This window comes from Acomys minous (genome assembly GCF_964271855.1).
Source record: "Acomys minous genome assembly, chromosome: 9".
Classification (NCBI taxonomy): domain Eukaryota; kingdom Metazoa; phylum Chordata; class Mammalia; order Rodentia; family Muridae; genus Acomys; species Acomys minous.
In genome coordinates, this window is record NC_140490.1 from 2,940,610 (window position 1) to 2,957,211 (window position 16,602).

At 41.1% G+C, this 16,602-nt stretch overlaps 1 protein-coding gene across 3 annotated transcripts in view; it reads right to left on the reverse strand.

Moving 5' to 3' along the window:
- GPR137C (G protein-coupled receptor 137C) overlaps positions 1-16,602 on the reverse strand; it is a 65,328-nt gene that overhangs the window by 7,695 nt on the left and 41,031 nt on the right. The window contains exons 4-7 of one of the 3 annotated variants that reach the window (XM_084795981.1): positions 6,779-6,928; positions 5,538-5,663; positions 5,272-5,390; positions 1,492-4,391 (exon numbers count right to left, since the gene is read on the reverse strand). In XM_084795981.1, the coding sequence (XP_084652107.1) occupies positions 4,214-4,391; positions 5,272-5,390; positions 5,538-5,663; positions 6,779-6,928 (573 nt within the window). In that variant the 3' untranslated portion in view covers positions 1,492-4,213. Of the gene's footprint in view, positions 1-1,491; positions 4,445-5,271; positions 5,391-5,537; positions 5,664-6,778; positions 6,929-16,602 lie in introns of those variants that run through there. The other 2 variants (XM_084795982.1, XM_084795983.1) reach the window with 2 other exon arrangements.

The following is a 16,602-nucleotide window of genomic DNA, read 5'->3' on the forward strand; positions in this document are numbered from 1 at the left end:
GTGTCTTCTGTCCCTCCCAAGTATGGTGTAAAATCTTAATTCTAAGTCTACAGTTCACAAGGCATTCCTTAATTTTAAAGAAATATTAATATCTAAACTTCTCCTGCCCTTGACACTGTTGACAACCCTTTCCCTGAAGTCCCTGTTCTTTTGTGTCCTGGGTATCTTCTGGTCTCTTCATGCAACCTCATGCCATTCCTCATATGTTTCCTTTCCGCTCTTAGTCACCAGACCTCACTCTTGGGTAACTTCCATTCAGTGATTTCATTTTAGCGTAGACCTTCCAGTCTGTTCTCTTGCTGTGCTCACTTGGTTACCCCACTGTCATTTCTGTGTCTTCACGTGCTCGATCCCCTCACACCCACTCTTAGGTTTGTGCTCTTCCTTGGTTAAGTTCAGAACCACTGTACATGTCTATTCCTCTGCCTTCCGTCCACTCTTGGTGTATAAGTTCTGCTGATTTTATGCCCACCTTTCTGACATATCATTCTGTTTCAGTCTTTATTCCTGTTCTCCGGAGGATACTGAAGTCCGTTTCCCCGTCTCTTTGTTGGTGCACATTACAGATTGGGCTCTCTAGAAGCATGCAGCCTAACACCTGCTGGCAACTTGATGAGCCTTCTAGAAAGAGTTTTGCTGATTCCTGAGAGCCTCCTCTTGTCTTTGCCATTCTATTCTGATAAGTCTTCCAAAAGAACAGAGCTGGTCACCCTCCAAGCCCTGGTAGACAGACACTGTGTTTGCATCGAGCGCCCTAGGCTTCTTTCCCATGTGGGGAATTCCATTCATTCGTCAAAGTCTGTGCCACCACCCCTGTCACCACTGTAACTGCAACCTACCTCTACTGAGTCACTTATTGTACTGTATGTTTTATTTTTTAAAGTGTCCTTTATTAGAATGTGAGCTCCTTAGGGGCAGGGAGAGAAACTATTCATTGTGGCATCTCTATAGAATTATGTTTGGCGTATGAGCATTTAGTAAACGTTTGTTGAGTAAATTGCTTCACAGCGACAGCTGTACCTCACTGCAAGTACCGTCACTGCCTTTGCGTCATAGCAAGGATCAGTAGTCTTTTTTTGGGGGGGCAATAAAGATGGAAATAATTTAAAATTTGCTGTGGTCTTTGGTCAGTGATGAATGGGTCTGCTGTGGGAAAACATCTAAGGGAGGAGGCAACACTACAAGAATTCCTGGAAAGGGCAGCTGGGATTGTAGGTTAGGTGAACTTCAAGACTCAAGAGGAGGCAGACATTATAAACTATTTCATGAGGACTTTTCTTAGTTTAATGTTTGAAAGAATGTCTACCTAGTAACACTGCCATTTAAAAACATGGCACTTTATTTCAAACTGGCTGAAATATGTGTTGTGATCCAGATATAATTCATTATTATTCACTAAAAGCAAATTCATTTGTTAGGAGAGTTTTGAAGGAAACAGCAGATTCCACTAAGGGACATAAAGAAAACACATCTCCAAATAAAAGCACACTCTTTACAGTAGCGTTTTAATTTAGTGAAACAACAAATAAATACATTCATTGGCCACAGCTATACTTTTGCAACCAGTTTGAAACTGACTGTACAGCTGAGAAACACTGTTAAACAATAAAAAGTCAGTTATGATTAAAAAAGCCACGTTAGCTATAAATTACATTGTCCATAAAACTACAGTCACCTACAATAAGTAGTAGTAAGAGTTTCAAAATTAATAGCAACCTAAATGAAGTAGACGGTAACAGATATTGCTAACTACTGTAGAATTATACACCTAAGCAATGAAACTCGAGTTTCTCATTAATGACTGTGCTTCAGTGCAGGAGGACGGAGACCGTAGCCCTTTGACTATGGACAGCTGCTTCTGAGACCAAACTTAAAGTGCTGCTAGTGCTTCTGAAATTTTAAGCAAACACAGGCAGATTTCTTCTTTGGTGATGTACTGTGAGATGTATAGAAGGGAACATGTTAAGAATTTAGGTACTTTATAGGCCAGGTGTGGTGGTGCAAACCTTTAACACCAGCCCTCGGGAGGCAGAGGCTGGAGAATCTGAGCTCGAGGCCAGCCTGGTCTACAGAGCAAGTTCCAGGACAGCCAGAACGACACAGAGGCATCCTGTTTAACAAAACAAAACAAACAAAAACAAAAACAAAACAAAACACAGAGCAAAGCAAAACCGAAACAACCCCCTCCCCAAACTTAAGCACTTGAATTGGTGATAAATAGAATGAAGTAGCAATTCTCAAATTTAGTATGGTCAACTGGTGCAGCCGAAAGAACTCAAATACTTTTATCCGAAAAGCTTAAGTAATCTTGGTTTATTTTGTTGACCAGGAGGGTTTGTGTAGAAAAGCTTAACTAGAAAAAAAGTATCTTGAACCCAGAGTTAACAAAGACAATGGGGTTAGATATCTAACACTGTCAAAATAAACAACTGGCATTCTGAAAATTTGGTAACTTAAATCCATAGTTGGAGACTATGTTGGTAGGTTGCCATCTTAGTATCAAGGCTAACTTCTGTACTATAAAAGTTTAGATGATTTTTTACAGTAAGGACTTATAAATAAATGCTGTGTATATTAAGTATGCTTCTGATTGAATTTAAAACCAATTCATAAAAAAGAAAAGCATTTGGCTTTGTACCATCCTCTCAAAAGATGGAAAAGGTTAACAATGTGTTTTTAAAGATTCACATATTATGCTTTTGTGAAGCTGCTGCATTAGTCATTAAAAAGCTGAAAGATAATTTAGTTATGAGTACAAATAAGCCAGTTTCTAGTCACAGTAGACAGGAGAGGGCAGCTGTGTTCGTCCCACTTCCGAAGCAATCGGCAGATCGTGTGCGGGGTCATCTTTACCTGTGTGACAACCTCCTAAACTCCCTGTCCCCTCGGAATCTGAGGTGTTCAGCATCTGCTTTCCATATCGACACAGGTAGAAAGTGCATGCTTAAATTCTGGGTTGTCTTGGCCTATTACTGTGTGTGTCCATCCCCACATGAACACGAGCGTGCATAGGCACACGGCTTATAGTAGCATATATGAGATAGTTTTAATGAAATCCTAAAATATCCCAATGTTGTTAACCTCAACATTTCTCTTGTTTGCTTATTAATCCAATGCTTGAGTTGATTGGAATTAATTTAATTTGGCTTAGGCCAAATTTATACAAGGTATAAAAAATGTGAAAAAAAAGATAGGATTATACATCTTATAAAGTATTGCACTTCAGCTCACTGCAAAATGTCTCATGATTTAATTTACCTGAGGACAGTCTTGACTCAGTAGGTAGGATGAGCTCCATATCCTTTCAGATAAATTGAGTGCTTTTTGAAAACATAATGCTTTTAACTTCGCACTTTTTTTTTTGTAGTGAACAATTCCTAATGCATCTGTAAACTTGTTTAGTCCCAAGATGTTCTTCCGAAGCCCCCTGCGCAAAGGTCACTATTGCTTCTGGAAGGATCGTGCTTAAACTGCTACTTACTGCAGTTGTACAAAACAGCCATTCGATCAGTCCTACTCAAAGCCACACAGTCCCCACTGGCCTACTGTTGCGCCTGCAGAGACTCCTCTTGGCTTTTTGAAGAACACTGCCAGCCAGCAGCACCGAGAAGAATTTCTACTATCACTTGTTTAAAATGATGGGGAAATTTTAATTGACATTTTTCAAAGCATGCTTTAAGAAAATGGTCTTCGGTGTTAAGTATTTTTAGGTTTTTAAAAATAATGATACATTTTTAAGCCTTAACTGTGCACTGATCACACTTTAAAGCTGAAATCGGGTAAGGAGTCTATACAGAGCTCACCGCTGAATTTCCAGGTTTTGATATTTGTGTGGAAAACTGCTTTCCAATTTGGTATACGATAATATTCTCGTGGGAATACTCTAGTGTGGCTCTGGGGACTGCGAAGTATTCTTTCTAAACACAGGTAAAAGTGCAAACATGCAAATGTGCGCTGGATGTTCCAGAGTTAGGAGGTTCTGAGGTCACCAAGCACCTTAGCGTTGAATACCTCTCCTCCAGACTTCACATGTCGCTCTGCAGAGGTCACAACAGCACCTGTGTTTCGTGGCGAACCACGGAACACAGCTGGATTTCCAGATCTCTATTCGTTGCGCTAGACGATGCAGTGTTGATGCAGATGGTTTTAAGGGCGTCGAATACACACACACATTCATGAGAGGCAGTTCAAGACTCCTGCCGTGGGAAAGCCGTCAGTTTTGTGGAGTTACATATAAGCTGTGGTGATTCCTCATATTTAGATTACTGCACGTGAAGAGCAAAGGAGCAGCATCCGTCACAGGTCCACTCAGTGGTGGGGCGACTGCGTAGGTGCTGCCGCCACACCCTGTCATGGTGCCGTACCAGCCCAAACTTTGGGAGTTTGATAAACTGCAACCACGGGGTGGGGGATGGGTGGGGGGAAAAGCAAAGAAGTCAGAGGGCTGTGAACAGAAGATGCCACACAGGTTTGTTTTTTTGTTTTTTTTAACATTTCCAAAGAAATTCACAACACAGAAACATTAAGATAAATGTGCAAAATAACACCACCTTTCCACAAAATTAATGGCTTCTACCTAGTGTCTCTGATCTGTAACACATCACACACACAGAAAAAGTATGATTCTCACAAGTGGCAGAATGTGCCTGACAGTAATAATGTTTTGTGTACTGTGCTTGGTTGCAACACATCTGTATGTACACGTGCCATCTTCTAGTCCTCAGCACAAGCCTATTGGACAGGCTGAGTTATAACCACTACTTCTCGGATGAAAACCAGGTTAAGTGTCTTGCCCAGGTGAAGCTAGAATTACCGAAAACAAACCAAGCAGAAAGAGTCCTGTTGGTGTGTAAGGCTCCTCAACAGACTTGCAACAGGAGGGCGTGGGAAGGTTTGGATTTTGATAATGAAATTGCACTAGGAACAGAGAAGGAAACGGACCGTGCACAGCAATCCTTCCCTGCCCATCAGCATGCACGGGAGCGAGCGCGCGCTCCGACGGAAGCAAGAAGAGCCCTAAGATGGCAGGCACCGCTTTCCTCCCATGGTTCTCTAGAAAGGGCAGCTCGCTGGCTTCAGCCCCGCTGACTGTCCCCTATAAAGCATGTCCGACTACCCAGTTAGGATCTCGTGAACTAGGGACAGTATTTCATAATCATATTTATCAGCATGTACTACCAAGTCACCTATTCAGAGGTGGGTTAACGCCCAGAGCTGTTCGTTTGATCTATCTCAATACTAACTCGGCCTAAGCGACCAGTTACCACTTACCTTCCTTCTCGAGAGCTCCCCAGTCTTGGCAAGTCGTCGTCACTGTCATACCGTCTCGGATTGTCAAAAAGGAAAGCTCTGGGACTGTAGCTGTGGCTGCCTATCACGCCAGCGGGTGCCTGTGGACACAGCGTCGGAGACCAGGGTGAAGGGAGGAGACTAGACTCTGTGAGTTTTAGCCTCAGACTAAAAACAGTAGCTCGGGATAAGTATCCCACGTTTTTTAAAAAAAAAATTGAGCATCGGGGGATATTATGATATCTTACCAGATTCTGGTTTAATCTTTGTGCCCGGAAAAACAGTACTACTGACCACGCTGGTACGTGCTCCCACAGAAAGAGGACCATTCCAAAGACGACGTAGTCTCCTCCACTTCCGTCTTCTCCCCGAGCCTGTCCATAGAGCATGGCAGAACAATTTTCACACTGGTTTTATATTTAAGCAATCACCTGCCATCAGTGGGTGAGGCTGGCTGAGTTAACATCCATGAAGTATAAACACAAAAGCACTGAACATGTCTGTATTTTGTGATTTCTCGTGTAACGGTCTTTTTTTTCCTTCAAGGAACAAAACAGTATGTTTAATTTTTACTACAATAAGACAATAACTTTTTTCGATCCATTAGCCTAGAATTTAGTCTTTGGATAAATCAGAATGATGTCATTTGAGTCACTGTTGGCTGAAGAGGGCTAGCTATAATGTTTTACTGTCCAGCTGCCTCACTGGCACAGTAGCACCCTAAGTCAGGCCTGTGGAGAAACAAGACACATTAAGTCAACCAGCAGAGCTGAGTTTTAAATTACTCTTTGGGGGCCACACTACACACTGGATTTGTTTCTACTCTACCGGATGCTGGGAGAGGGGAAATGGGAAAAGGAGTGAAGAGATTCTGAAAAGTACGTCACGTCTCCTTAGTGAGTAAATGAAGTAGTCTTCTAGACTGCCTTGGATTCAGTGCAAAGAGAAAGTAAGATCAAACATGTAACTGTCAAAATGTTCATTTAGGAAGGGGCTGGAGCATGTGAGAATGCAAACATGTACAGCTACAATGCTGCGAGTCACACAAAATACCTGGACGTGCAAGGAGCTATTAATGGCCCTCCCTTTGCAAGGCCTATAAAAAGAGACTTTAAAGAAAGTAATTATTTATCTATATAAAACTGAACAAGTATTAAGATTTTATGCACCTCTTTCATCCTCACAGTACATTAGCTATATTCCCTGGCTAATGACAGGCAATTACATAGAGATATTAAAACATCCTTTAAAAAGCTAGTGACTAGGCTTATGACTAACAGGTTTCTAGCACTATTATTATTTACGAAATTATTTCTTTGATAAAACTTTCTGAAGAATTATTTTCAAGGTGTCACATGCGAACTGGAGTTTTTTAAACAGGCTTACTGAAAGCAAGGATTGCTTAGAAGCATGTCTGAATTAAACACTGAATGTTCTCAGCGAGACTGGCTCAGCTGGCCACTGTGCGAGCTGCGCGGCAGGAGCTTACCTCACGTGAAAGGCTATCCCAGCCGTAGTTAAACGGGCTCGCTAGCGTGTCCTGTGACATGGTGATCACTACCAGGTTGTAACAAGCTCTGGAGGAGCAGAGGAGGGTGACTACAGAGCCGACGACGACAGTCTGGCACAGAGACATGCCCTACGGGAACGAAAAGCACAGGCGTGGTTTCAGCAGGTTTGCCATGGTGTGTGAGCTGTCTGCACGCGTGTAGCACAGGAACCTCCAGCCACAGCCCCTTAGAAAGCTGAGCGGACGCCTGCTCCAGTAGACTCTTGATTATCTGCCTGTAACTCCTGCTCCTGGAATGGCGCACTGTTTAAAATGTGCTTTGCCCACTTGGCGCGATGGCAGCTGGAAGAAGATTCCGTTTCACCAAAGTCGCCATATTCCTGTAGTAATGCATGAGCAGACAGACTGGCCAAAGATCTGAGTCATAATTGATTCTAATCTGCATAGTCTAATCAAAGTGGGAAGGGGGAAAGGGAAGCGCTAGTCTACTCGATACCCCTTTTTGTTCCTGATACGAAGCAAGAACAGAAATTCATTTCCTTGTATATTTACTGCACTTTAGGAGGAAATGAGTGGCAGCCCTTCGAGTGACATTATTCTGCTGACAAAATAATCCAGGTGTTTGATTATGTTTTCAAATGTGTAATAGTCCAAACTGTGGCTTTTACCATTTCCCCAGCGACAGAAGGTCCCATAGCTTCCTGGTTTTCAACTGTATTGAGTACACGGAAGAGGATTATGGTATTGTTTGGGAAGACTCTCAATCTGGTGTCTTTTTTTATTTTAAAATACAATTGGTTTCCTTTGTAATTCTACATATTTTATCTGTGAGTTAAACACATTATTCTAAGGATGCCATTGTCAAAGAGATTGAAGAGACTGATCCATTTCAAGAGAACACTCATAATGCTAATTTAAAATTTCTGTGTTCGGAGGGGCTGTGGTGACACATGCTCCTTTAACCCCAGCACTCAGGAGGCAGAGGCAGGCGGATCTCTATGAGTTCAAGGCTAGCCTGATCTACAAAGCAAGTCCAGGACAGCCAGGACTACACAGAGAGACCCTGTGTCAAAAAACCAAACCAAACCAAGTTTGTGTTCAATTGTCACCATCTTAAAGGACAATGACAACATTTGGCTGCTAAATGATGGGAAGGTGAAAGGGCAGCGCACCCACAGGAGAACTGTCCTCTGATCTTTATGAGGTTTAGGAAGAAAAGCCAATTTGTAATTATTTGGCCACAACTAAACTCCCTTTTATACACTAACATGTTTGGCAGCCAGTTTCACTGTGACCGGAGGCCATGACACCCCTACCCTGCAGGGAGGGCTCCTTGGGCTCTAGTGCAGGTTCATGGTTATGAATATTGATGAACATCACCGAGAACAAGGACCTAGGGCCAAGCATGATGCCTGTTCAGTGTTTAAACAACGCCTAGGGCCCTAGTAACATGGCACCGTTCTGTGGACCAGGAAACGGAACTAACCCAATGTAGGACTGTTTGTGAGCTGTCAGAACGCTGACTCCATGTCAGAATTGGAAGAATACCCCACAGGGATGAGCTCAGTGAAGTCTCTCCCAGCCCGGGCTGCTCTGTGAGCAGAGCCGTGCCTGACCTGAGTTCAGTTCATTTTTTTACCCTGTGGCATCAGGACACATTTTCTTACATTGAATAATTAATCTCCTAAGAACTATTGATTTTAAATACTAGGGATTATGTCTCAGTATTATGCTCTATTAAAACAAACTTTAAATTCACCCTTAAAAAAAAAAAGAAAGAAAGCAGATGATAAGGACACACTGTTATCTCAAGTGCAGCATTTAGGGAGCCAGCTAAGACATTATATGTTAACGCTTGTTTCCTTGTTGGATTAGCATTTGATTTTTCTTCTTTGGACCGTGGAGGAAGAATTGGATGATTAGGACCCTGAGACCACTGACCAGAAGATGACCCCACCCCTTTGAAGTTGGATGTAGACCTATCGATGCTATCTTTTACCTTTTTATGTTCTTACAGTGAGTGATAAAAATTGAAATACATAAAGAGTTTGTATAACTTAAATACATGCCAAATTTCCCACAGGCACATATAATGTATAAAATCGCTCATATCATAATTAGGGCAATTACATAAAACTTGTGTTTTGGGGGCTGTAGAGATGGCTCAGAGGTTAAGAGCACTGACTGCTCTTCCAGAGGTCCTGAGTTCAATTCCCAGCAACCACATGGTGGCTCATAACCATCTACAACATGATCTGATGGTCTCATGTGGTGTTCAGGCTTACATGCAGGCAGAGCACTGTATACATAGTAAGTAAATACATCTTTTTAAAAAACTTGTGTTTTGTTTCTTTTACCAAAATTTTAACAAGAGTTCAAATATTTTTTAGACTCACAGCACTGCCACCAATACTGCTCAACGTATGATACCGATGAATAAAAACCAAGTCGGCGCCTGCAGTTGCCCCACTCGTGACTCTCATGTTTAGAAGCAAACATGCAATGTATCATGTTCCTCAATGTATATACTGACACGATGTGAACCTCTTTTCACTTTATATTTTAACTATGGTCACTACATTACACTTTATTTGTACTATAGGTTAAAACGCACTTATTTCAAGATAGACGACAGTTATTAAAACACTCACGACTAGGACCAGTGAGATGGTGCACCAGATAAACATGCCTGTTACCAATCCTGAAGTCCTAAGTTTGATACCTAGGGCCCACATGACAGAAGAAAAGAAACAACTCCCCAACTTGCCCTGACCTCAATACATGCTTGTACATGTGCGCACACACAAAATAGATAAGTGTAAAAACACCGGCTTGTCCCCAAAAGGGAAGACTGGTTCTGGCAGAGCTGAGAATCAGTGTTGTATTGGACTTCCACATAAGAACAACACATCTTGTCCTCATTTCTACCACAGACAGAATTATGTCTAAAAAAGGGCAAGCTGGAGCTGCAGCGATGGCTCAGAGGTTGAGAGCACTGTCTGCTCTTCCAGAGGTCCTGAGTTCCATTCCCAGCACCCACATGGTGGCCCACAGACATCTGTACTCCACTAGCATGCAGGTGCACATGGAGCTAGAACTTCATACATATGGGCAAGCTTGGATGTAGGCAGAGTCGACGGCCAAACCCTCTGCCAACACGGGGTAAGCAAGTCCTCAGCAGCTCCTGCCTCACAAACATGTCTGTCAGATATACTGGGCCAGAAGGCTGAAGACGATGTTCCAACAATACAGACAGTTTTGCGTGACGGCTCAGGTAGCAAACTGTCTCTGTCTTCTCATTTGGGAAGCTGCTAACCTGCACTCCGGCATACTCAGGTAATCAATCTGATTCCTTCTCAAGTCTCTGATGGAGTTGAAGACCAGATAGTTCAGTTTTACAATTAAGCTTAGTTGTTCAGGGGTTAAGCTGTTTTTAGGTTTAGAGAGATGTTTGAAGTTGATAATGATGAGATTATTGATTTACATTCAGAATTTTAGATGCACCAAGATAGGAAAGATACTTTCTTCAAGGCTGCCAAATACAAATAGCCAAAACACTAAGAATGTAACATTTATATAATTCCTGATTGTGTCATGTTCTCCTTTCTATAGGTAGTTTATTGTATATATGTAATAATATAAATGTATATATAAAAATAAAAAATATTTAATAAAAACATAAAAAGAAAAAAGAACAACATATATTAGAGGCATCTGAGAAGAACTAAAAAGAAGAAAAAACTTGAAAAGTTGTTGACAGTGGAGTTTCTTCTTTAAACTAACCCAGTACAATTATAGCAAAACATTTGTTTGATAATACATGAAAACATTAAGTTTGGAAAACTTAAAGATTAAAATCATCAGTAATGTGCATTTTAATTTTATGACCCTTGGCCAAGTTAATAAAAACACCAACCTACAATCATTCCAGAGTTTTAAAAACTATAAAAAAAAGTCTGTGTGATCTGGCTGTCCTTGAACTCTCTGAGCTCTAGTAAATTCCATCTTAGTTTCCTGAGCAGCTGGAACTACTTTGTGACATGCACCCTGCTTAGACTAGATTTTAAAGGAACTATATAATTGAAGAAAAGTATGCTAAAAAGAATAAAACTGAATGCTGTAATAATTACCTAAGTTAGCCACCAAAGTGCAAGGTCACACATGCACCACACACACATGAGAGAGAGAGAGAGAGAGAGAGAGAGAGAGAGAGAGAGAGAGAGGGGCAGACAGAGACAGAAAGAAGGGGAAGAAGAAGAAGAAGAAGAAGAAGAAGAAGAAGAAGAAGAAGAAGAAAGTAATTCATAAAAAGAACTTATAGACAAACTAATTATATAAAACAATGCAAGAAAACAAGTGACTTAGAAAAAAAATGGGAGTTATCCTGGAAAACACAGGATTAAAAAATGAAAAAGGAGCCGGGTGTGGTAGCACACACCTTTAATCCCAGCACTCGGGAGGCAGAGGCAGGTGAATCTCTATGAGTTTGAGGCCAGCCTGGTCTACAAAGTGAGTCCAGGATAGCCAGGGCTACACAGAGAAACCCTGTCTTAAAAAAAAAAAAGGAAGAAAAAAGGTGCAACCATTTGTAGGCTAAAGCTCTACCAAGACACAGACCATCATCATCAATCCACAGACTTCCCACACAGCCAACTCCTAGACATAAACTTTCATTTCTGTTTTTCCAACTTAATTCTGCCTCTTAAGTGGAATTAAAGAATATGGGTTTGTGGGTTTCATTCAATTTACATGTCTCAGTGTCATTGCTGATGGTGACCAAGTCTCCAAGTTTTGCCACACACACAGCTTTTCTTGGTTTAGTACTTGAAAGGCCCACTTTCTTGAAAACTTCAGGCAAACCAACTCCACTGTATAACTACATCAGTTTGCTTGTATGATAGATTGTTCATGTGCATTTCTGTTAGCGGGGAGTTTCTGTGAGCACTCCTAATTTTTTAAATTTTTATTTATTTATTTATTTGTTTTCTTTTGTGGATATATGCCGCCACTTCTTTTGGGCAGGTACCCAACGGTGTATAGTAGGTAGAGGTTCAACTGCTTCAGAAACGGCCACATCCTCTTCCAATGTGGACGCAGTTTATACTGCCCACAGTCTGAGTTCCAGTGGCTTCTTGCCCCTGTCCTTTGCCAGATCCTGGCTGGGTTGGCAAACGTTTTTCTCCTAGGTTTCCTGGTGGATGTGTAGCAATGTCTTATTGAATCTGCCTCTCCATGATGACCAATGATGCTGTATTTTGGCCTTTTGTACATTTTTTGAACAATCTATTCAAATCTTTAAACACTTTCCAAATGTCTTTTAAAAAAACTTATGTTGTAGAAGGCTTTTATATATGCTGGACACTAGGTCCTTGTTAGATATGTATATTGTAAGTATTTTTTTGAAGCCTACAGTTTCTCTTTGTATTTTCTTACTTTTGCCTTTTGATGTTTTTAAGTTTAGTTAAGTCTAAGTAATTAACTTGGCTTTTCTTTGTTATTACTTTCTATGGCCTAAGTAATCTTTTCCTGTATTCAACTTGTACAAGTCTTGTTTGTTTTCTTTTAGGAGATTAGGACTTCTTTCCATTTTGAACTTGTATATATAGGTATGAATATATATATACACATATATATAAACACATATTGTACAGCCATATGAATGATGGTTCTCCTGTATTGTATATGCATATCCAATTGCTCTGTCTCTACTGGTTAAACATAATTCCTTTCCCATTTGGATTGTTTTTAGCATATTTATTAGAAATCGTAACACAACATACATGTAAAGTGACAGATCTAAGTTCTTATTCTCTTATACTGACCTGTTTGCCTATTATTATTTTAAAAATCACTGTACTCTAATAAACTCACAAATAAAGCCATCACACATCTAGAGTGAGTAGCCTCTCAAATGAACAGCCATGAGCGGATACAGTTAGAACTGCTACTCTGAAGCCACGGAGCCTCACAGTTGAGTCTCACTATTGCTTGCATATTGACAGAGTTGAAGGTAGGAAAAAAGACAATTATCTTTTCTCCTCTTTCCCAGCCCATGTGTGCTTCATCTGCACGCTGTCCTTTCTTGTGGTGTACGATACCCTTCCTTGGTCTCTTTTTTAAACGTCGTGCTATATCCATACTTAGAGCTCTTTGCATATAAACACACATACATCATAGGCTAGGATCTGCAAATGAAGGAAAACAAGCACTTTATTTTTGAGTCTGGGTGACCTCACTTACTAATATTATACATTCTAAGTCCATCCATTGTTCTATTAATCTAATTTTTCTTTACAGCCAAAAGATATTTCATTCTGTGTATGAACCACATTTTCAAGATCACATTTCATCTGTTGATGGGCATCTAGATTTGTTCTATTTCCTCACTAAAATATATTTATTACAGCAGCAATAAACATGAGTGTAAAAAGAAATCTCTATGAAAGGACATTAAGTTCTCTGGGTATATGTCCAGGAGTGGAATTAGTTGGGTCATGTGGCAATTCTATTTTTAATATTTTAAGGGACCTCCAAACTGATGTCCATAATCACTGTACTATTTTGCACCACCACCAGCAGTGAATAAGGGTTCCTCTTTCTCCACATCCTTTCCAACATTTGTTGGCAATTTCTGATGACAAACATTCTGACTGGGGTGACTGAAGTACTGCATCACAGTAGGTTTAATTTGCATTTTCCTGATGTCTAGTGATGTTTAATAGTTTAAGATAGTTTTGGGGCTTTTCTTTTCTTTCTTTCCTTTTTTCTTTTTAACTATGTCTCATTAGCCTATTTGTTGTAGTTTATTTTTTGCATTTCTTTATAAATCCTGGACATTAGCACCTATTTGAAGTATAGCAGGAAAAAAATTTTCATCCATCCAGTGGGCTGTGGTATGCTCTGCTGATAGTTTTCTTTACTGCGCAGAGACTGTTTAGCTGTATATGTTGGCACCTGTGCTACTGAAGTTCTGTTCAGGAAGTCCTTCTCTACCCCAGTGTCTTCTGAAAAGCAGCCTGCTTTCTCTGAAGGTTTCAGCATTTCAGACTTTTTATCATGTTCTTTGATCCACTTTGACAAGACTGTATCGATGTTCATTCTTCTGCAGGCAGACATCCAGTTTTGCCAGCACCATTTATTGAGCGGATTATCTTTTCCACTGCACCTTATTGCCTCTTTTGTCAAAAAGTAGATGGCCATTGCTTTGTTATTCTATTTCCAGGTCATCAATTCTGTTCTGTTGGTCTACTTATCTGTTTTTAAAAAATATTTTTATTAATTTATTCAGATTAGATCTCAATTGTTATCCCATCACTTGTATCCTCCCTCCCTCCCATTTTCACCCTACTCCCCTCCCCTTGGTCTATGACCGAGGGGGACCTCCTTCCCTACTGTATGGTCATAGGCTATCAAGTCTCATCTTGATCACCTGCTTATTCTTTCTTTGAGTGCCACCAGAGCTCCCCATTAAGGGGAGGTGGTCAAATATGGAGCAATAGAGTTCATGTCAAAGTCAGTCCCCACTCTCCATATAACTGTGGAGAATGTCCTGTCCATTGGGGAGATCAGAGTAGGGGTTCTTATCTATTTTTAGGCCAGTAGCACAGTCTTAATTACTGTAGCTTCTGACCAAATTTCACAGTCATAAACTGTAAGTCTCTTTCCTTTTCAGTGTTACTTTCTACACCATTCAATATATTATCCACTAAGTGCAAATAAGTATTTATGTTTACATGAAATGGTCCTGTCATCACCATTAAGTGCTCAGCAGTCATCTATGGTCATTAATCGTAACATTACAGCTATAGAAATCTTTCATTGCCACAGAAAAATTATATAAAAATCCCATTATTTTAAAGTATTTTAGGTTCTCTGCTTTTTCACACAAATTTTGAGACCAACTTAGTTAAATAATTATAAGGTATGATTTACATGCAAAAATCTGTGTACATTAAAGTAGACTTAATAAGTTAACCAGCTTGTTCATTTTTAGTTTTTAAGTCAGTTTATGGGGAGATGGTTTAGACAGTTAACTGCTTGCTGTATAGGCATGAGGACATGAGTTCAGTCCCCAGCACCCCCGAGAAGCTGGACATAGCTGCAGTATGCCTGTAATGCTGTGGCTGCAAGCATGGAGGCTGGTTTCCTGGATCCTGTTGGCCAGTTACTCTCCCCAGATGGGTGAGTTCAAGGTTCAGCAAGAGACCCTGTCTCAAAAAATAAGGTGGAGCCGGGCATGGTAGCACATGCCTTTAATCCCAGCACTCGGGAGGCAGAGGCAGGTGGATCTTTGTGAGTTCAAGGCCAGCCTGGTCTACAAAGGAAGTCCAGGACAGCCAAGGTTACCCTGTCTTGAAAAAAAAAAACCCAAACAGAAAACGACAACAAGAAAGGGTGGAAATTAACTCAAATCTAAGTAACCATGGTCCATACCATCCTTAGTTGTTCACCTCCCAATAGCTATGAAAGTCAAAGCAGCTACTCTTAACTGGTTATTACAATTGCCTACGGTGATATCAAATGCCTGTGGTCACTCAGTCTATATCCTACCTTAAGGAATAATACAGAGGACACGTGAAGTATCTAGACCTGGTCTGAGGATTTAGTGAAATACACATTCAATAATACCATGTGGAAGTCGCACTTGAATGTTGCAAATAGCTCAAGTGAGAGAATATAGCTTATAAAAGTCAACTGTTAGAGAACCCTGCTGTTTGAGGTCACACTCCGCGTCATGTCTGGACAGCTTCCTGAAGCTCAGTGCAGGTCTCTGCCTGTCCTCATCTGGAGAGTGTCTCTAGGCACAGACAACTCTAACCACACCTGGACAGTTCCCTGTAAACCTTTCCCCCTGCTGCCTATAGGATAGTTAGGCACTGTGTTGCCTATAGGATAGTTAGGCACTGTGCTGCCTATAGGATAGTTAGGCACTGTGCTGCCTATAGGATAGTTAGGCACTGTGTTGCCTATAGGATAGTTAGGCACTGTGCTGCCTATAGGATAGTTAGGCACTGTGTTGCCTATAGGATAGTTAGGCACTGTGTTGCCTATAGGATAGTTAGGCACTGTGCTGCCTATAGGATAGTTAGGCACTGTGCTGCCTATAGGATAGTTAGGCACTGTGCTGCCTATAGGATAGTTAGGCACTGTGTTGCCTATAGGATAGTTAGGCACTGTGTTGCCTATAGGATAGTTAGGCACTGTGTTGCCTATAGGATAGTTAGGCACTGTGTTGCCTATAGGATAGTTAGGCACTGTGTTGCCTATAGGATAGTTAGGCACTGTGTTGCCTATAGGATAGTTAGGCACTGTGCTGCCTATAGGATAGTTAGGCACTGTGCTGCCTATAGGATAGTTAGGCACTGTGTTGCCTATAGGATAGTTAGGCACTGTGTTGCCTATAGGATAGTTAGGCACTGTGCTGCCTATAGGATAGTTAGGCACTGTGCTGCCTATAGGATAGTTAGGCACTGTGCTGCCTATAGGATAGTTAGGCACTGTGTTGCCTATAGGATAGTTAGGCACTGTGTTGCCTATAGGTTAGTTAGGCACTGTGTTGCCTATAGGACAGTTAGGCACTGTGTTGCCTATAGGACAGTTAGGCACTGTGCTGCCTATAGGACAGTTAGGCACTGTGTTGCCTATAGGATAGTTAGGCACTGTGCTGCCTATAGGATAGTTAGGCACTGTGTTGCCTATAGGATAGTTAGGCACTGTGTTGCCTATAGGATAGTTAGGCACTGTGTTGCCTATAGGATAGTTAGGCACTGTGCTGCCTATAGGATAGTTAGGCACTGTGCTGC